This window comes from Pseudophryne corroboree, chromosome 2, assembly GCF_028390025.1.
Source record: "Pseudophryne corroboree isolate aPseCor3 chromosome 2, aPseCor3.hap2, whole genome shotgun sequence".
In the NCBI taxonomy this organism is placed as follows: Eukaryota; Metazoa; Chordata; class Amphibia; order Anura; family Myobatrachidae; genus Pseudophryne; species Pseudophryne corroboree.
Genome location: NC_086445.1, coordinates 676,426,274 through 676,451,875, shown reverse-complemented (window position 1 = coordinate 676,451,875; position 25,602 = coordinate 676,426,274). Strand labels below are relative to the sequence as shown.

General features: G+C 42.4%; 1 protein-coding gene across 4 annotated transcripts in view; it reads right to left on the bottom strand.

Annotated features, from left to right (window-relative positions):
* CDK18 (cyclin dependent kinase 18) overlaps positions 1-25,602 on the bottom strand; it is a 330,987-nt gene that overhangs the window by 44,228 nt on the left and 261,157 nt on the right. For all 4 annotated transcript variants that reach the window (XM_063955137.1, XM_063955136.1, XM_063955138.1 and 1 more), the window contains 3 exons: positions 25,495-25,589; positions 24,374-24,436; positions 2,921-3,044 (listed from right to left, as the gene is read on the bottom strand). In XM_063955137.1, coding sequence (XP_063811207.1) covers positions 2,921-3,044; positions 24,374-24,436; positions 25,495-25,589 — 282 coding nt within the window. The remainder of the gene's footprint in view (positions 1-2,920; positions 3,045-24,373; positions 24,437-25,494; positions 25,590-25,602) is intronic.

Sequence of the window (25,602 nt, the reverse complement as noted above, 5' to 3'; positions counted from 1 at the left end):
CCTGAAATCACATTGGTTCGAACCACTTAAGACTGTGGAATTAAAATATCTCACATGGAAAGTGGTCGTACTGTTGGCCCTGGCTTCGGCCAGGCGGGTTTCAGAATTGGCGGCTTTGTCTTGAAAAAGCCCTTATCTGATTTTCCAGATGGATAGGGCAGAATTGAGGACTCGTCCTCAGTTTCTCCCGAAGGTGGTCTCAGCTTTTCACTTGAACCAACCTATTGTGGTGCCTGCGGCTACTAGGGACTTGGAGGATTCCAAGTTGCTGGACGTAGTCAGGGCCCTGAAAATTTATGTTTCCAGGACGGCTGGAGTCAGAAAAACTGACTCGCTGTTTATCCTGTATGCACCCAACAAGCTGGGTGCTCCTGCTTCTAAGCAGTCTATTGCGCGCTGGATTTGTAGCACTATTCAGCTGGCGCATTCTGCGGTAGGATTACCGCAGCCTAAATCAATAAAAGCCCATTCCACAAGGAAGGTGGGCTCATCTTGGGCGGCTGCCCGAGGGGTCTCGGCTTTACAACTTTGCCGAGCAGCTACTTGGTCAGGGGCAAACACGTTTGCTAAATTCTACAAATTTGATTCCCTGGCTGAAGAGGACCTGGAGTTCTCTCATTCGGTGCTGCAGAGTCATCTGCACTCTCCCGCCCGTTTGGGAGCTTTGGTATAATCCCCATGGTCCTTACGGAGTCCCCAGCATCCACTAGGACGTCAGAGAAAATAAGATTTTACTCACCGGTAAATCTATTTCTCGTAATCCGTAGTGGATGCTGGGCGCCCATCCCAAGTGCGGATTGTCTGCAATACTTGTACATAGTTATTGTTACAAAAATCGGGTTTTGTTGTGAGCCATCTCTTCAGAGGCTCCAATTGTTATCATACTGTTAACCGGGGTTCCTATCACGTGTTATATGGTGTGATTGGTGTGGCTGGTATGAGTCTTACCCGGGATTCAAAATCCTTCCTTATTGTGTCAGCTCTTCCGGGCACAGTTCCTAACTGAGGCTTGGAGGAGGGTCATAGGGGGAGGAGCCAGTGCACACCAGATAGTCCTAAATCTTTCTTTAGAGTGCCCAGTCTCCTGCGGAGCCCGTCTATTCCCCATGGTCCTTACGGAGTCCCCAGCATCCACTACGGACTACGAGAAATAGATTTACCGGTGAGTAAAATCTTATTTTACCATCCTGCTATCAACACCAAGTACCTGGTGATCCAGCGGTCAGGATACAGCTCCCTCTGCCGAGGCCCGGGTTCGACTCCTGGTCAGGGATTGCGCCTTCTTCTCACTGATTCCCACAGACCAGCCAAACATACACAAATATACACATACAGTAGTCCTCCAGTTACCTGCACGGACTTCACATATACGCCGGGTTCACAAAACTACAGTCATGACAACTGCGATTGTATTTGCATACAAAATGATATGCTACAATGTTTTCCTGGAAAACACTGTACCGTTTCATTTTGAATGCAGATACAGCCGCAATTACACACAGAATATAGGCATGCCGCATATGATTTTATTGCATTACATTGCGTCTAAGACGTATTTTTGCAGCAAAAGACACCAAAAAAAACTATCGGCACTACTGAGTCACACACCACTCGCGCATTATGTGTAACGCAACTTGTAGCGCATGAAGCAAAGTTGTAAAAGGACACATCTTTATACTGGAGTTCTGACATTGCGTGGAGTAATGCATAAACCAACTTGGGCAAACAAGTTTAGACCAGAGGATGTTGAATGCCACTGTGAAATGCTGTGGTAGCTCTTTTGATTCAGTGTACCAGTGCAAGTTGCCAACTTGAGAACTAGCAAAACATCCCCAGATCATCATGGTTCTCCCTCTGTGTTTGATAGCTGGTGTCACAGTAGTTACTAAGCAGTGGCTTGTGAAAGCTACTGCTTCCCATAGTGTTTTAGTAGAAATTTCAAAGGGAAATGTTTTTAATAACTGTTCCCTGAAAAATTTATTTTTGTCTATGAAATTTACATTATTTACCAGTTGTTGTTTTTTTGCTAGCCTAGCCTCTAGCAGTTTATCACTTACCTTTGTACTACTGTATCTCCGGCTACTCACTGGACTTGAATTGCTTACATTTCAATAAAATCTAGAAAAAGGGGGGTGTTCTAAAACTTTTGACCAGTAGTATACATGCAAGTAAAAATATATCATATTAACATTAGACACTGCATGGGCCATTCATTAATATTACTTTACTGATAAGTTTACATTTTACAGTAAAAAAAACCCCAATTCATTTTGGTATAATTTATCAAAATTCTAAGTTTCTTTGGTAATTTAATTGACAATGGGGGTCATTCCGAGTTGATCGCTAGCTGCTTTCGTTCGCAGCGCTGCGATCAGGCAAAAAAGGCACTTCTGCGCATGCATATGGGGCGCAATGCGCATGCATATGAGGCGCAATGGCACGCGCGACGTACTTTCACAACAGCCGTAGTAGTTTCACACAAGGTCTAGCGACGCTTTTTAGTCGCACTGCTGACCGCAGAGTGATTGACAGGAAGTGGGTGTTTCTGGGTGTCAACTGACCATTTTTAGGGAGTGTGTGAAAAAACGCAGGCGTGCCAGATAAAAACGCAGGCGTGCCTGGTGAAACGTAGGTGTGGCTGGCCGAACGCAGGGCGTGTTCGTGACGTCAAAACAGGAATTAAATAGTCTGCAGTGATCACAAGCTAGGAGTAGGTGGCGGCTTAGCATTTGCACGGCTGCTAAAAGCAGCTAGCGAGCGAACAACTCGGAATGAGAGCCTATGCCTCTAAAATTTGGTCAAACTCATACATTCTTTGAAAAAACACCTTTTTAATTCCATCCATGGAATCACAAACAAGCCTGACAAACCGTTTACACGCACAGATATAGTATTATACAGTATCATAGACTATACACACCAAAATCTGCTAGCTTCAGCTCTCCCTTTTCATTGATTAATAGGTTCTGTGGTTTGAGGTCCCTGTGCAGGATCTTCCTGCGGTGACAATAAGACAGGCCTCGGAGCAGCTGAAACATAAAAATCTGTGGGGATAGACAATAATGTGATAAGTGCTAAGTAGCAGTGAACCCTGTAATGTGGAATAAATTAATATGTCTAAAAACACAAACAAAAAAAGACAAACGAATGAAAGAAAATATGTTTGAATTGGCAAGAAAAGTTCTATTTAGTTATTCAGATAAACATTAAAATATCTGTACAGTACAGTAAATGAATGCAGTCTCGCACACCCAATTGAATTGAGTAGGGAGCAGTTAATGCAGTCATTTTTGTACATTTTTTAAAAACTGATGTCCAAAATATGTGCAGGAGATTCAGCAACAGATCTTCATCAGCGCTCACCAGGACACAAGATTAATAGCAGCATTAGAGGAACTCATATAGGCAATTCTCTAAGTTCATCTATCTTAAAACCGTTGTTTAAATTGAAAAAATTATGTAATAAAATGTCAAAAAAGATATATGTGTGGTTATTTCTTAAAAAATCAAACCATCAAAGTCTTTCCAACAATGAGGGTAATTCCAAGTTGATCGCAGCAGGAAATTTTTTAGCAGTTGGGCAAAACCATGGCCCTCATTCCGAGTTGTTCGCTCGGTAATTTTCTTCGCATCGCAGCGATTTTCCGCTAATTGCGCAGGCGCAATGTTCGCACTGCGACTGCGCCAAGTAAATTTGCTAAGCAGTTTGGTATTTTACTCACGGCATTACGAGGTTTTTTCTTCGTTCTGGTGATCGGAGTGTGATTGACAGGAAGTGGGTGTTTCTGGGCGGAAACTGGCCGTTTTATGGGAGTGTGTGAAAAAACGCTACCGTTTCTGGGAAAAACGTGGGAGTGGCTGGAGAAACGGGGGAGTGTCTGGGCGAACGCTGGGTGTGTTTGTGACGTCAAACCAGGAACGGCAAGCACTGAACTGATCGCACTGGAAGAGTAAGTCTCGAGCTACTCAGAAACTGCACAGATAAATCTTTTCGCAATATTACGAATCTTTAGTTCGCAATTTTGATAAGCAAAGATTCACTCCCAGTAGGCGGCGGCTTAGCGTGTGCAATGCTGCTAAAAGCAGCTTGCGAGCGAACAACTCGGAATGAGGGCCCATGTGCACTGCAGGGAGGCAGAAATAACATGTACAGAGAGAGTTAGATTTGGGTGTGGTGTGTTCAAACTGAAATCTACATTGCAGTGTAAAAATAAAGCAGCCAGTATTTACCCTGCACAGAAATAAAATAACCCACCCAAATCTAACTCTCTCTGCACATGTTATATCTGCCCCACCTGCAGTGCACATGGTTTTGCCCAATTGCTAACAAAAATCCTGCTGCGATCAACTTGGAATTACCCCCAGTGATCTGTGACCTCAAATATAATCCTTATGCCAATGTCTTTCTCTGAATTAATTTGTCATATCCAAACTCTCTGTTTTATGGAGTTCCTCCCCCAGACAGTGTTTATGTGGAACAAAGAAAGAGGAAAATATATATGGCCTAATTCAAAAAATCAAACCATCAAAGTCTTTCCAACAATGAGGGTAATTCCAAGTTGATCGCAGCAGGAAATTTTTTAGCAGTTGGGCAAAACCATGGCCCTCATTCCGAGTTGTTCGCTCGGTAATTTTCTTCGCATCGCAGCGATTTTCCGCTAATTGCGCAGGCGCAATGTTCGCACTGCGACTGCGCCAAGTAAATTTGCTAAGCAGTTTGGTATTTTACTCACGGCATTACGAGGTTTTTTCTTCGTTCTGGTGATCGGAGTGTGATTGACAGGAAGTGGGTGTTTCTGGGCGGAAACTGGCCGTTTTATGGGAGTGTGTGAAAAAACGCTACCGTTTCTGGGAAAAACGTGGGAGTGGCTGGAGAAACGGGGGAGTGTCTGGGCGAACGCTGGGTGTGTTTGTGACGTCAAACCAGGAACGGCAAGCACTGAACTGATCGCACTGGAAGAGTAAGTCTCGAGCTACTCAGAAACTGCACAGATAAATCTTTTCGCAATATTACGAATCTTTAGTTCGCAATTTTGATAAGCAAAGATTCACTCCCAGTAGGCGGCGGCTTAGCGTGTGCAATGCTGCTAAAAGCAGCTTGCGAGCGAACAACTCGGAATGAGGGCCCATGTGCACTGCAGGGAGGCAGAAATAACATGTACAGAGAGAGTTAGATTTGGGTGTGGTGTGTTCAAACTGAAATCTACATTGCAGTGTAAAAATAAAGCAGCCAGTATTTACCCTGCACAGAAATAAAATAACCCACCCAAATCTAACTCTCTCTGCACATGTTATATCTGCCCCACCTGCAGTGCACATGGTTTTGCCCAATTGCTAACAAAAATCCTGCTGCGATCAACTTGGAATTACCCCCAGTGATCTGTGACCTCAAATATAATCCTTATGCCAATGTCTTTCTCTGAATTAATTTGTCATATCCAAACTCTCTGTTTTATGGAGTTCCTCCCCCAGACAGTGTTTATGTGGAACAAAGAAAGAGGAAAATATATATGGCCTAATTCAAAAAATCAAACCATCAAAGTCTTTCCAACAATGAGGGTAATTCCAAGTTGATCGCAGCAGGAAATTTTTTAGCAGTTGGGCAAAACCATGGCCCTCATTCCGAGTTGTTCGCTCGGTAATTTTCTTCGCATCGCAGCGATTTTCCGCTAATTGCGCAGGCGCAATGTTCGCACTGCGACTGCGCCAAGTAAATTTGCTAAGCAGTTTGGTATTTTACTCACGGCATTACGAGGTTTTTTCTTCGTTCTGGTGATCGGAGTGTGATTGACAGGAAGTGGGTGTTTCTGGGCGGAAACTGGCCGTTTTATGGGAGTGTGTGAAAAAACGCTACCGTTTCTGGGAAAAACGTGGGAGTGGCTGGAGAAACGGGGGAGTGTCTGGGCGAACGCTGGGTGTGTTTGTGACGTCAAACCAGGAACGGCAAGCACTGAACTGATCGCACTGGAAGAGTAAGTCTCGAGCTACTCAGAAACTGCACAGATAAATCTTTTCGCAATATTACGAATCTTTAGTTCGCAATTTTGATAAGCAAAGATTCACTCCCAGTAGGCGGCGGCTTAGCGTGTGCAATGCTGCTAAAAGCAGCTTGCGAGCGAACAACTCGGAATGAGGGCCCATGTGCACTGCAGGGAGGCAGAAATAACATGTACAGAGAGAGTTAGATTTGGGTGTGGTGTGTTCAAACTGAAATCTACATTGCAGTGTAAAAATAAAGCAGCCAGTATTTACCCTGCACAGAAATAAAATAACCCACCCAAATCTAACTCTCTCTGCACATGTTATATCTGCCCCACCTGCAGTGCACATGGTTTTGCCCAATTGCTAACAAAAATCCTGCTGCGATCAACTTGGAATTACCCCCAGTGATCTGTGACCTCAAATATAATCCTTATGCCAATGTCTTTCTCTGAATTAATTTGTCATATCCAAACTCTCTGTTTTATGGAGTTCCTCCCCCAGACAGTGTTTATGTGGAACAAAGAAAGAGGAAAATATATATGGCCTAATTCAGCTTGGGTTGTAGATGTGCGGAAAATCGCACAACTACAAACCTTTACACTGGCATGTCGGGTGCCGTCACATCTCACTGTGTGTGTATGCACAGTGCGGCTTCTGCGTGCAGGGCCGGCGCAACAATTAGGCAGCTTTAGGCAGCTGCCTAGAGCGCCGGCCGCTGGAGGGCGGCACTTAGCAGCACAACTAGGAATGAGTGGCCGCCACTTTCCCCGCAACCCACAGCACCGATTTGTTTAAAAAAATGTAATCAGAGGCAGAAGCCGCCCGCCCCTCGACAGAAGCAACCGCCCAGCGCCATCTGCAGCGCACTATAGACTCGGAGCCGGCGGCAGCAGCAGGAGCAGTGGCAGTGCCTCCCCGCCAGCAGCAGCCCGCCCCTCACCAGCAACAGCCGTCCCTCCTCATCAGCTGCTGTGCACTATGGAGCCGGCAGCAGCAGCAGTGTCCCCCGCTAGCAGCAGCGCTAACCGGGCGGCACCATGAGCCGGAAAATGGTGGCAGCAGCGGGAGCAGTAACCCCTCCACAGCATCCTGGCCAGCGGTAAGATTCCGCCCCTTTGGTGTGATCGTGGGGCACCCGGAGTAGTGGATGCCTAGAGTCACACCCTGGGGAAGTGGTAGTGGGTAAAGTGTGCTCGGGGGGTGGGGAGGGGGGGGGAGATTGGATTTATGAACAGTATGTATGGAGCCATTATGTATATGGATTTTTGTATGGAGACAGTGTATATATGTGCGTATGCATGGAGGCAGTGTATGGATGTATGTATGGAGGCAGTGTATGTATGTATGTATGTATATATGTACATATGGAGGCAGTGTGTGTATGTATATATATATATATATATATATGTGTGTGTGTGTGTACGTATGGAGGCAGTGTATGTACATATGGAGGCAGTGTATGTATGTATGTATGAAGGCAGTGTATGTATGTATGTATGTATATATGTACATATGGAGGCAGTGTGTGTATGTATATATATATATATATATATATGTGTGTGTGTGTGTACGTATGGAGGCAGTGTATGTACATATGGAGGCAGTGTATGGATGTATGTATGAAGGCAGTGTATGGATGTATGTATGTACGTACATACGGAGGCAGTGTATGTATGTATGGAGGCAGTATATGTACGTACGTACGTACGTACGCAGTGTATGTATGTATGGAGGCAGTGTATGGAAGTATGTACGTACGTACGTACGTACGTACGTACGTACGTACATATACTGCCTCCATACATACATACACTGCCTCCGAAAGTACGGAGGCAGTGTATGTATGTATGTATGTATGGAGGCAGTGTATGGATGGATGTACGTACGTACGTACGTACGTACGTACGGAGGCAGTGTATGTATGTATATATGGAGGCAGTGTATGTACGTACGTACGTACGTACGTACGGAGGCAGTGTATGTATGTATGTATGTATGTATGTATGGAGGCAGTGTATGTATGTATGTATGTATGTATGTATGGAGGCAGTGGATGGATGTACGTACGTACGTACGTACGTACGTACGGAGGCAGTGTATGTATGTATGGAGGCAGTGAATGGATGTATGTACGTACGTACGTACGTACGGAGGCAGTGTATATATGTATGGAGGCAGTGTATGGATGTATGTACGTACGTACGTACGTACGTACGTACGTACGTATGGAGGCAGTGTATGGATGTCTTTATGGAGGCAGTGTATGGATGTATGTACGTACGTACGTACGTACGTACGTACGTACGTACGTACGGATGTATTGTATATATGTCTGTATGTATGGAGGTAGTGTATGGATGTATATATGTATGCATGTACTGTGCCTGCGTACGTGTATGGGTACACTACCTCCATACACATGTATGGAGGCAGTGTATGTATGTATGTATGGAGGCAGTGTATGGATGTACGTACGTACGTACGGAGGCAGTGTATGTACGTACGTACGTACGTACGTACGGAGGCAGTGTATGTATGTATGGAGGCAGTGTATGTACGTACGTACGTACGTACGTACGTACGTAGGCAGTGTACGTACATACATACGGAGGCAGTGTATGTATGTATGGAGGCAGTGGATGGATGTACGTACGTACGTACGTACGGAGGCAGTGGATGGATGTATGTATGTATGTATGGAGGCAGTGTATGGATGTATGTATGTACGTACGTACGTACGTACGTACGTACGTACGTAGGCAGTGTATATATGTATGGAGGCAGTGTATGGATGTATGTATGTATGTACGTACGTACGTACGTACGTACATACGTACGTATGGAGGCAGTGTATGGATGTCTTTATGGAGGCAGTGTATGGATGTACGTACGTACGTACGTACGTACGTACGTACGTACGTACGTACGTACGTACGTATTGTATATATGTCTGTATGTGTGGAGGTAGTGTATGGATGTATATATGTATGTATGTACTGTGCCTGCGTACGTGTATGGGTACACTACCTCCATACATATGTGTATGGATGTATATATGTGTGTATGTATGGATGCAGTGTATGGATGTATATATGTGTGTATGTATGGAGGCAGTGTATGGATGTATATATGTACGTACGTACGTACGTACGTACGTACGTACGTACGTACGTACGTAGACAGTGAATGGATGTACTGTATATATGTATGTAAGGAGGCAGTGTATGGATGTATGTAGGAGAGAGCCAGTGAATGTATGTATGTATGTATGTATGTATGTATGTATGAATGAGAGAGTCAGTGTATGTATGTATGTATGTATGTATGTATGTATGTATGTATGAGAGAGTCAGTGAATGTATGTATGTATGTATGTATGTGAGTCAGTGTATGTATGTATGTATGTATGTATGTATGTATGTATGTGAGAGAGTTAGTGTATGTATGTATGTATGTATGTATGAGAGAGGCAGTGTATGTATGAGAGTCACTGAATGTATGCATGTGAGAGGCAGTGTATGTATATACTGTATGTATGTATGAATGTATGTATATGTATGTATGTATGTATGTATGAGAGAGTCAGTGTATGTATGAGAGAGTTAGTGTATGTATGTATGTATGTATGTATGTATGCATGCGAGGCAGTGTATGTATATACTGTATGTATGTATGTATGTATGTGTGTATGTATGAGTCAGTGTATGTATGTATGTATGTATGTATGTATGTGAGAGTCAGTGTATGTATGTATGTATGTATGTATGTATGTATGAGAGAGTCAGTGTATGTATGTATGTATGTATGTATGTATGTATGAGAGAGGCAGTGTATGTATGAGAGAGTCACTGAATGTATGTATGTATGTATGTATGTATGTATGAGAGAGGCAGTGTATGTATATACTGTATGTATGTATGTATGTATGTATGTATGTATGTATGTATGTATGAGAGAGTCAGTGTATGTATGTATGTATGTATGTATGTATGTATGTATGTATGAGAGAGTCAGTGTATGTATGTATGTATGTATGTATGAGAGGCAGTGTATGTATGAATGTATGTATGTATGTATGTATGAGAGAGTCAGTGTGTGTATGTATGTATGTATGTATGTATGTATGAGAGAGGCAATGTACTGTATGTATGTATGTATGTATGTATTTATGTGAGTCACTGAATGCATGTATGTATGTATGTATGTATGTATGTATGTATGTGAGAGTCAGTGTATGTATGTGAGAGTCACTGACTGTACGTACGTACGTACGTACGTACGTACGTACGTACGTACGAGAGAGGCAGTGTGTGTATGTATATATGTATATATGTATGAGAGACAGAATGAAATAGAAAGAGAGATGTGTGTGTGTGGCAGAAATAAAGGGAGATAATATATATGTAAAAGAGAGCGAGAACGAGAAAGACAGAGAAAAAGTAGAGAGATGTGAAGGAATGAGAGAGTATGAATGTATATATGAGAGAGGCAGTGTATGGATATGTATGTGTGTATGAGAGACGAATGAAATAGAAAGATAAGCAGCTGGGTAGGGTGCCAGGATCTGGGAAGGGGGTGCCACTGAGTGTAGCTATCGTATAATTAAGGACGTCTTTGAGCGATACATCCGTGTTGCACTCAATGTAGTCAGATGGCTGGGAAATGTATAAGACGCCGCCTATGAACTTTCACCTTAGTGACTGGGAAAGTTGTGGGGCAGTAGGCAGAAATTTTGCCTAGGGTGCCAAGAAACCTTGCACCGGCCCTGTCTGCGTGTGTGCACACCGTAAAAGGGCTTCAGCATGGGAAAGCATCAAGATCTGGTGAAGGTCTCTCATATCCAGACGACAAAGGCTTTTTACCGTGCACCTTGGAACAAGCACCTTCCACATCACCAACTGGAATACCCACGGAGCACAGCAGTGTATATATGTATGGAGGCAGTGTATGGATGTATGTACGTACGTACGTACGTACGTACGTACGTACGTACGTATGGAGGCAGTGTATGGATGTCTTTATGGAGGCAGTGTATGGATGTATGTACGTACGTACGTACGTACGTACGTACGTACGTACGGACGTACGTACGTACGTACGGATGTATTGTATATATGTCTGTATGTATGGAGGTAGTGTATGGATGTATATATGTATGCATGTACTGTGCCTGCGTACGTGTATGGGTACACTACCTCCATACATATGTATGGAGGCAGTGTATGTGTGTATGGAGGCAGTGTATGTACGTACGTACGTACGTACGTACGTACGTACGTACGTACGTACGGAGGCAGTGTATGTACGTACGTACATACGGAGGCAGTGTATGTATGTATGTATGTATGGAGGCAGTGTATGTACGTACGTACGGAGGCAGTGTATGTATGTATGGAGGCAGTGGATGGACGTACGTACGTACGTACGGAGGCAGTGTATGTATGTATGTATGGAGGCAGTGTATGGATGTATGTACGTACGTACGTACGTACGGAGGCAGTGTATATATGTATGGAGGCAGTGTATGGATGTATGTATGTACGTACGTATGGAGGCAGTGTATGGATGTCTTTATGGAGGCAGTGTATGGATGTATGTACGTACGTACGTACGTACGTACGTACGTACGTACGTACGTACGTATTGTATATATGTCTGTATGTGTGGAGGTAATGTATGGATGTATATATGTATGTATGTGTGGAGGTAGTGTATGGATGTATATATGTATGTATGTTCTGTGCCTGCGTACGTGTATGGGTACACTACCTCCATACATATGTATGGAGGCAGTGTATGGATGTATATATGTGTGTATGTATGGATGCAGTGTATGGATGTATATATGTGTGTATGTATGGAGGCAGTGTATGGATGTATATATGTGTGTATGTATGGATGCAGTGTATGGATGTATATATGTGTGTATGTATGGAGGCAGTGTATGGATGTATGTACGTACGTACGTACGTACGTACGTACGTACGTACGTACGTACGTACGTCGTACGTAGACAGTGAATGGATGTACTGTATATATGTATGGAGGCAGTGTATGGATGTATGTATGTATGTATGTATGTATGAGAGAGCCAGTGAATGTATGTATGTATGTATGTATGTATGAATGAGAGAGTCAGTGTATGTATGTATGTATGTATGTATGTATGTATGTAGTTAGATTTGGGTGTGGTGTGTTCAAACTGTACGTAGACAGTGAATGGATGTACTGTATATATGTATGGAGGCAGTGTATGGATGTATGTATGAGAGAGCCAGTGAATGTATGTATGTATGTATGTATGTATGAATGAGAGAGTCAGTGTGTGTATGTATGTATGTATGTATGTATGTATGTATGTATGAGAGAGTCAGTGAATGTATGTATGTATGTATGTATGTATGTATGTGAGTCAGTGTATGTATGTATGTATGTATGTATGTATGTATGAGAGAGTCAGTGTATGTATGTATGTATGTATGTATGAGAGAGGCAGTGTATGTATGAGAGTCACTGAATGTATGCATGTGAGAGGCAGTGTATGTATATACTGTATGTATGTATGTATGTATGTATGTATGTGTGTATGTATGTATGTATGTATGTATGCATGTATGTATGAGAGAGTCAGTGTATGTATGAGAGAGTTAGTGTATGTATGTATGTATGTATGTATGTATGTATGTATGCATGTGAGGCAGTGTATGTATATACTGTATGTATGTATGTATGTATGTATGTGTGTGTGTATGTATGAGTCAGTGTATGTATGTATGTATGTATGTATGTATGAGGTAATGTACTGTATGTATGTATGTATGTATGTATGTATGAGAGTCACTGAATGCATGTATGTGAGAGTCAGTGTGTGTATGTATGTATGTATGTATGTATGTATGTATGTGAGAGTCAGTGTATGTATGTATGTATGTATGTATGTATGTATGTATGTATGAGAGAGTCAGTGTATGTATGTATGTATGTATGTATGTATGAGAGAGTCAGTGTATGTATGTATGTATGTATGTATGTATGAGAGAGGCAGTGTATGTATGAGAGTCACTGAATGTATGTATGTATGTATGTATGTATGTATGTATGAGAGAGGCAGTGTATGTATATACTGTATGTATGTATGTATGTATGTATGTATGAGAGAGTCAGTGTATGTATGTATGTATGTATGTATGTATGTATGTATGAGAGAGTCAGTGTATTTATGTATGTATGTATGAGAGGCAGTGTATGTATGTATGTATGTATGTATGTGTGTATGTATGAGAGAGTCAGTGTGTGTATATATGTATGTATGTATGTATGTATGCATGCATGTATGTATGTATGTATGTATGTATGTATGAGAGAGGCAATGTACTGTATGTATGTATGTATGTATGTATGTGAGTCACTGAATGAATGTATGTATGTATGTATGTATGTATGTGAGAGTCACTGACTGTACGTACGTACGTACGTACGTACGTACGTACGTACGAGAGAGGCAGTGTGTGTATGTATATATGTATATATGTATGAGAGACAGAATGAAATAGAAAGAGAGATGTGTGTGTGTGGCAGAAATAAAGGGAGATAATATATATGTAAAAGAGAGCGAGAACGAGAAAGACAGAGAAAAAGTAGAGAGATGTGAAGGAATGAGAGAGTATGAATGTATATATGAGAGAGGCAGTGTATGGATATGTATGTGTGTATGAGAGCCGAATGAAATAGAAAGATAAGCAGCTGGGTAGGGTGCCAGGATCTGGGAAGGGGGTGCCACTGAGTGTAGCTATCGTATAATTAAGGACGTCTTTGAGCGATACATCCGTGTTGCACTCAATGCAGTCAGATGGCTGGGAAATGTATAAGACGCCGCCTATGAACTTTCACCTTAGTGACTGGGAAAGTTGTGGGGCAGTAGGCAGAAATTTTGCCTAGGGTGCCAAGAAACCTTGCACCGGCCCTGTCTGCGTGTGTGCACACCGTAAAAGGGCTTCAGCATGGGAAAGCATCAAGATCTGGTGAAGGTCTGTCATATCCAGACGACAAAGGCTTTTTACCGTGCACCTTGGAACAAGCACCTTCCACATCATCAACTGGAATACCCACGGAGCACCGCACTCACTGCACAGCAGTGTATATATGTATGGAGGCAGTGTATGGATGTATGTATGTACGTACGTACGTACGTACGTACGTACGTACGTACGTACGTATGGAGGCAGTGTATGGATGTCTTTATGGAGGCAGTGTATGGATGTATGTACGTACGTACGTACGGATGTATTGTATATATGTCTGTATGTATGGAGGTAGTGTATGGATGTATATATGTATGCATGTACTGTGCCTGCGTACGTGTATGGGTACACTACCTCCATACATATGTATGGAGGCAGTGTATGTATGTATGGAGGCAGTGTATGGATGTATGTACGTACGTACGTACGTACGTACGTACGGAGGCAGTGTATGTACGTACGTACGTACGTACGTACGGAGGCAGTGTATGTATGTATGGAGGCAGTGTACGTACGTACGTACGTACGTACGTACGTACGTACGTACGTACGGAGGCAGTGTATGTATGTATGGAGGCAGTGGACGGATGTACGTACGTACGGAGGCAGTGTATGTATGTATGTATGTATGTATGTATGGAGGCAGTGTATGGACGTACGTACGTACGTACGTACGTACGTACGTACGTAGGCAGTGTATATATGTATGGAGGCAGTGTATGGATGTATGTATGTACGTACGTACGTATGGAGGCAGTGTATGGATGTCTTTATGGAGGCAGTGTATGGACGTACGTACGTACGTACGTACGTACGTATGTATTGTATATATGTCTGTATGTGTGGAGGTAGTGTATGGATGTATATATGTATGTATGTACTGTGCCTGCGTACGTGTATGGGTACACTACCTCCATACATATGTATGGAGGCAGTGTATGGATGTATATATGTGTGTATGTATGGATGCAGTGTATGGATGTATATATGTGTGTATGTATGGAGGCAGTGTATGGATGTATATATGTGTGTATGTATGGATGCAGTGTATGGATGTATATATGTGTGTATGTATGGAGGCAGTGTATGGATGTATATATGTACGTACGTACGTACGTACGTACGTACGTACGTACGTACGTACGTACGTACGTACGTACGTACGTACGTACGTACGTCGTACGTAGACAGTGAATGGATGTACTGTATATATGTATGGAGGCAGTGTATGTATGTATGTATGTATGTATTTATGAGAGAGCCAGTGAATGTATGTATGTATGTATGTATGTATGTATGTATGTATGAATGAGAGAGTCAGTGTATGTATGTATGTATGTATGTATGAGAGAGTCAGTGAATGTATGTATGTATGTATGTATGTGAGTCAGTGTATGTATGTATGTATGTATGTATGTATGTATGTATGTATGAGAGAGTCAGTGTATGTATGTATGTATGTATGTATGTATGTATGTATGTATGAATGAGAGAGGCAGTGTATGTATGAGAGTCACTGAATGTATGCATGAGAGAGGCAGTGTATGTATATACTGTATGTATGTATGTATGTATGTGTGTGTGTGTGTATGTATATGTATGTATGTATGTATGTATGAGAGAGTCAGTGTATGTATGAGAGAGTTAGTGTATGTATGTATGTATGTATGTATGAGTCAGTGTATGTATGTATGTATGTATGTATGTATGTATGAGGTAATGTACTGTATGTATGTATGTATGTATGTATGTATGTATGAGAGTCACTGAATGCATGTATGTGAGAGTCAGTGTATGTATGTATGTATGTATGTATGTATGTATGTGAGAGTCAGTGTATGTATGTATGTATGTATGTATGTATGTATGAGAGAGTCAGTGTATGTATGTATGTATGTATGTATGTATGTATGTATGAGAGGCAGTGTATGTATGAGAGAGTCACTGAATGTATGTATGTATGTATGTATGTATGTATGTATGTATGAGAGAGGCAGTGTATGTATATACTGTATGTATGTATGTATGTATGTATGTATGTATGAGAGAGTCAGTGTATGTATGTATGTATGTATGTATGTATGTATGTATGAGAGAGTCAGTGTATGTATGTATGTATGTATGAGAGGCAGTGTATGTGTGTATGTATGTATGTATGTATGTATGAGAGAGTCAGTGTGTGTGTGTGTGTGTGTGTGTGTGTGTGTGTGTATGTATGTATGTATGTATGAGAGAGGCAATGTACTGTATGTATGTATGTATGTATGAGAGTCACTGAATGCATGTATGTATGTATGTATGTATGTATGTATGTGAGAGTCAGTGTAAGTATGTGAGAGTCACTGACTGTACGTACGTACGTACGTACGTACGTACGTACGTACGTACGTACAAGAGAGGCAGTGTGTGTATGTATATATGTATATATGTATGAGAGACAGAATGAAATAGAAAGAGAGATGTGTGTGTGTGGCAGAAATAAAGGGAGATAATATATATGTAAAAGAGAGCGAGAACGAGAAAGACAGAGAAAAAGTAGAGAGATGTGAAGGAATGAGAGAGTATGAATGTATATATGAGAGAGGCAGTGTATGGATATGTATGTGTGTATGAGAGACGAATGAAATAGAAAGATAAGCAGCTGGGTAGGGTGCCAGGATCTGGGAAGGGGGTGCCACTGAGTGTAGCTATCGTATAATTAAGGACGTCTTTGAGCGATACATCCGTGTTGCACTCAATGTAGTCAGATGGCTGGGAAATGTATAAGACGCCGCCTATGAACTTTCACCTTAGTGACTGGGAAAGTTGTGGGGCAGTAGGCAGAAATTTTGCCTAGGGTGCCAAGAAACCTTGCACCGGCCCTGTCTGCGTGTGTGCACACCGTAAAAGGGCTTCAGCATGGGAAAGCATCAAGATCTGGTGAAGGTCTGTCATATCCAGAAGACAAAGGCTTTTTACCGTGCACCTTGGAACAAGCACCTTCCACATCACCAACTGGAATACCCACGGAGCACCGCACTCACTGCACAGCAGTGTATATATGTATGGAGGCAGTGTATGGATGTACGTACGTACGTACGTACGTACGTACGTACGTACGGAGGCAGTGTATGGATGTCTTTATGGAGGCAGTGTATGGATGTACGTACGTACGTACGTACGTACGCACGGATGTATTGTATATATGTCTGTATGTATGGAGGTAGTGTATGGATGTATATATGTATGCATGTACTGTGCCTGCGTACGTGTATGGGTACACTACCTCCATACATATGTATGGAGGCAGTGTATGTATGTATGTATGTATGGAGGCAGTGTATGTACTTACGTACGTACGTACGTACGGAGGCAGTGTACGTACGTACGTACGTACGTACGTACGTACGTACGTACGTACATACGGAGGCAGTGTATGTATGTATGGAGGCAGTGTACGTACGTACGTACGTACGTACGTACGGAGGCAGTGTATGTATGTATGGAGGCAGTGGACGGATGTACGTACGTACGTACGTACGTACGTACGTACGTATGTACGTACGTACGTACGTACGTACGTACGGAGGCAGTGTATGTATGTATGTATGTATGTATGGAGGCAGTGTACGTACGTACGTACGTACGTACGTACGTACTTACGTACGGAGGCAGTGTATATATGTATGGAGGCAGTGTATGGATGTATGTATGTACGTACGTATGGAGGCAGTGTATGGATGTCTTTATGGAGGCAGTGTATGGATGTACGTACGTACGTACGTACGTACGTACGTACGTATGTATTGTATATATGTCTGTATGTGTGGAGGTAGTGTATGGATGTATATATGTATGTATGTATGTATGTACTGTGCCTGCGTACGTGTATGGGTACACTACCTCCATACATATGTATGGAGGCAGTGTATGGATGTATATATGTGTGTATGTATGGATGCAGTGTATGGATGTATATATGTGTGTATGTATGGAGGCAGTGTATGGATGTACGTACGTACGTACGTACGTACGTACGTACGTACGTACGTACGTACGTATTGTATATATGTCTGTATGTGTGGAGGTACTGTATGGATGTATATATGTATGTATGTACTGTGCCTGCGTACGTGTATGGGTACACTACCTCCATACATATGTATGGAGGCAGTGTATGGATGTATATATGTGTGTATGTATGGATGCAGTGTATGGATGTATATATGTGTGTATGTATGGAGGCAGTGTATGGATGTATATATGTGTGTATGTATGGATGCAGTGTATGGATGTATATATGTGTGTATGTATGGAGGCAGTGTATGGATGTATATATGTGTGTATGTATGGATGCAGTGTATGGATGTATATATGTGTGTATGTATGGAGGCAGTGTATGGATGTATATACGTACGTACGTACGTACGTACGTACGTACGTACGTAGACAGTGAATGGATGTACTGTATATATGTATGGAGGCAGTGTATGTATGTATGTATGTATGTATGTATGAGAGAGCCAGTGAATGTATGTATGTATGTATGTATGTATGTATGTATGAATGAGAGAGTCAGTGTATGTATGTATGTATGTATGTATGTATGTATGAGAGAGTCAGTGTATGTATGTATGTATGTATGTGAGTCAGTGTATGTATGTATGTATGTATGTATGTATGTATGTATGAGAGAGTCAGTGAATGTATGTATGTATGTATGTATGTATGTATGTATGTGAGTCAGTGTATGTATGTATGTATGTATGTATGTATGTATGTATGAGAGAGTCAGTGTATGTATGTATGTATGTATGTATGAGAGAGGCAGTGTATGTATGAGAGTCACTGAATGTATGCATGAGAGAGGCAGTGTATGTATATACTGTATGTATGTATGTATGTATGTATGTATGTATGTATGTGTGTCTGTATGCATATGTATGTATGTATGTATGTATGTATGAGAGAGTCAGTGTATGTATAAGAGAGTTAGTGTATGTATGTATGTATGTATGTATGTATGTGAGGCAGTGTATGTATATACTGTATGTATGTATGTATGTATGTATGTATGTATGTGTGTATGAGTCAGTGTATGTATGTATGTATGTATGTATGTATGTATGAGGTAATGTACTGTATGTATGTATGTATGTATGTATGTATGAGAGTCACTGAATGCATGTATGTGAGAGTCAGTGTATGTATGTATGTATGTATGTATGTATGTATGTGAGAGTCAGTGTATGTATGTATGTATGTATGTATGTATGAGAGAGTCAGTGTATGTATGTATGTATGTATGTATGTATGAGAGAGGCAGTGTATGTATGAGAGAGTCACTGAATGTATGTATGTATGTATGTATGTATGTATGAGAGAGGCAGTGTATGTATATACTGTATGTATGTATGTATGTATGAGAGAGTCAGTGTATGTATGTATGTATGTATGTATGTATGTATGTATGTATGTATGAGAGAGTCAGTGTATGTATGTATGTATGTATGTATGTATGTATGAGAGGCAGTGTATGTATGTATGTATGTATGTATGTATGTATGTATGTGTGTATGTATGAGAGAGTCAGTGTGTGTATGTATGTATGTATGTATGTATGAGAGAGGCAATGTACTGTATGTATGTATGTATGTATGAGAGTCACTGAATGCATGTATGTATGTATGTATGTATGTATGTGAGAGTCAGTGTATGTATGTGAGAGTCACTGACTGTACGTACGTACGTACGTACGTACGTACGTACGAGAGAGGCAGTGTGTGTATGTATATATGTATATATGTATGAGAGACAGAATGAAATAGAAAGAGAGATGTGTGTGGGTGGCAGAAATAAAGGCAGATAATATATATGTAAAAGAGAGCGAGAACGAGAAAGACAGAGAAAAAGTAGAGAGATGTGAAGGAATGAGAGAGTATGAATGTATATATGAGAGAGGCAGTGTATGGATATGTATGTGTGTATGAGAGACGAATGAAATAGAAAGATAAGCAGCTGGGTAGGGTGCCAGGATCTGGGAAGGGGGTGCCACTGAGTGTAGCTATCGTATAATTAAGGACGTCTTTGAGCGATACATCCGTGTTGCACTCAATGTAGTCAGATGGCTGGGAAATGTATAAGACGCCGCCTATGAACTTTCACCTTAGTGACTGGGAAAGTTGTGGGGCAGTAGGCAGAAATTTTGCCTAGGGTGCCAAGAAACCTTGCACCGGCCCTGTCTGCGTGTGTGCACACCGTAAAAGGGCTTCAGCATGGGAAAGCATCAAGATCTGGTGAAGGTCTGTCATATCCAGACGACAAAGGCTTTTTACCGTGCACCTTGGAACAAGCACCTTCCACATCACCAACTGGAATACCCACGGAGCACCGCACTCACTGCACAGCACTGTGTGTTAAGGCTGCTGCACCTCAGTCTCCTGCAAGCAGAGACAGGCTGGTAACCCAGTCCGTGGCCTCATGGCAGGGTGGACTTAGGGGCTGATTCAGACCTGTTCGCTGCTGTGCATTTTCTCACAGGCTGCGATCAAGTCTGCGCTGCACATGCGTTTGCACTGCAGGCACGACGGACCGCCGCATAGGTGCAAAAATTCCGCACGCACCAGCAATCGCAAGGAGATTGAAAAGGAAGAGGGCGTCTGTGGGTGGCAACTGACCGTTTCTAGGGAGTGTCCGGAAAAATGCAGTAGGGACCCGGCGTTTTGAAGGAGGATTTCTGACGTCAGCTCCGGCCCCGATCATCGCAGCGGCAGAGAAAGTCCTGGGCTGTGCAGATACTGCACAAACTGCTGTTTGTGCAGCTCTCCAGCACAAGCGATCGTTCGCACACCTGCACACACACAACTACCTGATCGCAGGGATGCAAAAAAAGCACCCTAGCGATCAGGACTGAATTACTCCCTAAATCAGACCGAGACAGGCAGCCCAGCATGGATACAACTCCTAGCGGAACACACAGCTTCTGCGTATAGCTCGGGGACTCTCAATACGTACGCACTGTGGTTGCAATCCCTTTGGATTTTATTACTAACTATTACAGTGTGCACATTGGACAAAAAAGACCATAAGGTCCTATGCTTGGCAATCTAGCCAGTACAATTGTTACATTGTTGCAACTGCAGCTTTCACTTTACTTGTTGCAACATTCCAGAGTATGCACCATTAGTCTGTTTAACCTGCAAATGTCTATGACTCATTAATGACATTGCAAACTATTGAAATACAAAATAATTTTATATGTGATGTTATTCAACATTGTGTTGTTTTAATAAATATTTTTTTAAATATTCTTTATTCCCTTTGAGTGCTCCCACTTACTTACTGTTGTTGTTGTTCTATTTCCAGGGGCTTGCCCCCCCATTGTGGTGAGCAACTCTTTTGGGCATCATTTGGCTGATTGGTAAATATAGCGCCAGTACCACATATTTTTCTCTCCACTACCTTGACTGTATGTGGGGGGAGTATCTCTCTTTGGAAAGGGGTGCTGTATCTGTGCAATGAGGTGAGCTGAGCAAAGGGGTGTGTGGTCTTTGTGTAAAGGTTGGAGTGTTTGGTATGTAGAGCACAGTTGATGCTGCATTATATACTTCGGGGGTTCTCAAACAATTTTGCTCTGGGACCCTGTATGACAATTTAAATTATTACAGGGCCCAAGCAAGTTATCAAAGAATGGGTGCCACACATGTGTAGTCAGCAGACCGCACATGCAGAGTAGCACTGTGGAGGCTAATGCGATTTCTTGATTTCTTACACATCGCAGGGACAAGCTCCTTTCAGAGCCCCTGTCCCTGCATCATGCTTTTTAATATTCATACAAATATAAAGCTTGCACCCCATGTGAAGACTTTGGTGGTGAAGGTGGGGGGAGGGGTGCAGGGGGAAGAGATGGGTGCAAGGCATATGGTGGCAGGGAGAGAAGAGATGTCGAGAGGCAGAGAATGGCAGTCAAGGTAGTGGGTGCCCAGGGAGAGCCAGTGGGTGTTTACTGAATGTTTGTTGCCTGTTCCCCCTCTACATCTGTCATCACATCAATCATCACACATTCCCTGCCACCCCACCCCTTCCCACCCAGGCTGCACTTACAACAGAATCAGTCCTGCTCACTTCTCACTGCAAGATTTGGCTGCCTGTTTGCCTGCTTCTGCTGCTGGGCGGGCCTGGAGAGGCTGAGCACCGAGGTGGGAGCAATGGGGGTCATTCCAAGTTGATCGCTCGCTGCCGTTTTTCACAGCGCAGCGAACAGGTCACAACCATACGGGTACAAAGGGTATCGTTGCTGGGCGATGGATTTCATGAAAAATCCATTCGCACAGCCGATCGCAAGGAGATTGACAGGAAGAGGGCATTAGTGGGTGTCAACTGACCATTTTCTGTGAGCATTTGCAGGGCGGGTGTCCGACGTCAATTCCGGGACCAAAAAGACTGAAATGATTGCAAGGGCTGAGTAAGTCCAGAGCTACTCAGAAACTGCAAAAAACTTTTTCGTCCCGCTCGGCTGCAGACACGTTCGTACACTTGCAAAGCAAAAATACACTGCCCTGTGGGTGGTGACTATGCGTTTGCACGGCTGCAAAAAGTAGCTAGCGAGCGATCAACTCGGAATGAGGGTCTATGCTGCCTGATGACTCCTCGGACCTTACAGCCAGTAATCTGAGGAGTCTGAAATAACATACAGTTAAACTAATATCAGACCCCTTTTTTAGATTGCTGGCTTAGAGATTCAAGGAGTCATCAGCTTGACCCCATGTGAGTCGTGAACCCAAGCTGAGATGGGAGCATGAACCACAGTTTGAGAACTGCTGCACTAAATAATGGACGGAGTACAGGTTTAGTTGGGGGAGCCCAGCAGAAATTGGTAGTGGAGCCAGTAATTGCATGGTAAGGATGAAACAGCATTTACTAATTGACTGCAATGGTTGATTAGTTAATAGTCTTTGCTGTATTTGGTAGGCCAAAGAGAAGTGTCATATTCAGTGGGGTATTCAGTTGCAGAAAAGGCAGCACACAATTTTCTGGGAGCTAAAAAGAATAGAATATGATTGATGGCTTCAGCTCAGAACCCTGTTCGTGTTTCCTCCTCTATCAAACTTTTCTGGGACTTAATATGACACTGAATAGTGTTTTTATTCTAACAAGTGAAGACTCTTAAGACTCTGATGGATTCCCCTATAGCCAACACATATAGATGAAGACACAGATACAAATAGTTTTTAGAATCTATTTACATAGTTTCATAGATCTAATAGTGCTTACATACAGTGGAGAGCATACCTCCCAACCATCCCAAATTTAACGGGGCAGTCCCGGTTTTCAGTCACTACCACACCCACAGGTCACAGTGTCCCATGGGCAGGGGAGGGGGATCGGAGGACCACTCTGTACGTGCTGCTCTTAATATCTGCACAGCAGAGCGGAATAGATGAGCAGGAAGAGGCTGCCCTCTGCATTATGAGTAATAGGGACGTGACAAGAGGTCATGACCCCAAAATATCACGCACCAGGAACATGTCCCAACAGACCCAAAATAACATCCCCTTTTGAACACCTGTCGAGGTGACGGTTTTTCAAAAGTTGGGAGGTATGGTGGTCTGACACAGACCCTAAAGACTTACATGGCCTCTTTGTGACATTCAATTTTGTACCAACCACCCAGCTTCTGTCATTTTTCAACCACATGCTGTAAAATGGCATTTAGAAGCTGATTGGTTGGTACTTTATCTCTCTCCAAAGTTTGATACATCTCCACCAGTATACCATAGCCAAATGCTATGAGTCCTTGCCACAACATGGGTCCTGAGGCTGTTCTCAAAAGCTAGAAGCAATGATGTCAATCCACATTATGAGCAGTCAACTGCAGCAGAAGTTTTGTGGACCACAAGGTCATAAAACATCAGTTCTATTGCCAATGACGTTGATTCATTTTAATTGGTCTGCTAGGTCTAAATTACCTTCACTACCCTTTATCTTCCTCCGCAGTATACTATCGCTTACCTGCTTTTGAGATGTTTGCCAGCAGGCACTGCCAGTACATTAAACTGATACATCAGTTCCAGATGAGTTACTAGTCTGTTTGCTAATGTTTCTGGCATTGTGGTCAGATTGCATTCACACAGGATTTACAGGTTATTAGACTACCCCTCTAGATAAGTAGATACACAAGGGCGTGGATGTATTCCACACCTGTTACTGACCTATCTCTTTACTTAGCTGGTATTGTGCTCCAATAGACCACTCTGCCTATGTAATGTTTCCCTAAAACTTATGCTCACATCGGTACGCTTTTGGACAGTGAGGTCTTGTTATGCCCATCTAACAACATGTTATAAACATTTAGTGTATTAAGTGATAACAGACTGAGTTGAGTCCCTCACCTTTACATTGTGCATGCACATCAGATTGCCACAGTTATCCAAGTACTGCTTTAAGTCACTATCCTATATATGGGAAAAAAGAACATAGTATATTGAAAAACAAACAAACACTATAATTATTCAAGAAATGAGGTAAGACAACAAATACAAATTGACTTGGTATACTAATGATATTTTTACTGCATAAATGGATCTCTAAACTCATATCCATTATTTAGCATAAAGGTTTTCATGATGAATACCTACATATGATGTATTACAGATGGATGCATCCAAGCCAGGCATAACATGTATTCATTTATTCACTGTAAAATAAAAATGTTCTGGGCTGGTCCTGGCATGACTGAGGTGAAATATTATCTGAGACAGAAAAGAGCTTCTCACCTTCTCCCCTGGCCCCCAACCTGCTGCTTCATATCACTGAGCTCAGTCTCTCCAGAGCAGTAATGGAGATGATGACGCAGTAAGGGGAGGCAAGAAAGAGGACATCTTCTCCCTCTCCTGCTCCTCTTACTAGGGGCAGAATGTATCAAGCTTTGGAGAGAGATAAAATGGATGTCCTTTCAAAGACTGTGCTAAAGAAATGATAGAACTGTATCGCTCTCCACAGCATGATACATCTTCCCCTAGGTCAGTCACTGTGGTTGCCCCAGTAGTGAGCGACCAGTGATTGGATCGGCAAGATTGGAATTAGGGGGGTTGTAGTGTACATGCACTGCCACTGTTTCTGGCATAAATAAAAGTACTAAAGTACCAGATAATTTACATAAAAGAGATACTATGTTACAGCATCAGGAGTTAATACTGGGAAATATCTGAGATGCAGGACTTTCTTCATCTGACCAGACTTCCAAGTTGGAACGGCTGCTAATACAGAATACAAAGCGCTCAGTCAAGAAAATAAACAAATGTAACATAAGGTCAGCACCGCAAGTTCTAAAATACAATTCATATTTAGGTAAATTAAAGAAGGGATTTATTTTTAGGCCTGTTATGTGTGTGTATAATCAGCCTTGCAATGAGCATTTGTTCAGGACTGCAGTCAACTCATTTTAATGCACATCTATGAATTCATCTTGTTTACCCAAGTGGCATCATATATGCAGGTATGTGCAACTTACCAGGTACTCAAACACCAAGGTTAGAGAATACTCTGTGTGGATTATGTCATGTAGCGTTACGATATTGGCATGTTTCAGATCCTTCAGAAGGGACACTGGAAGACATAA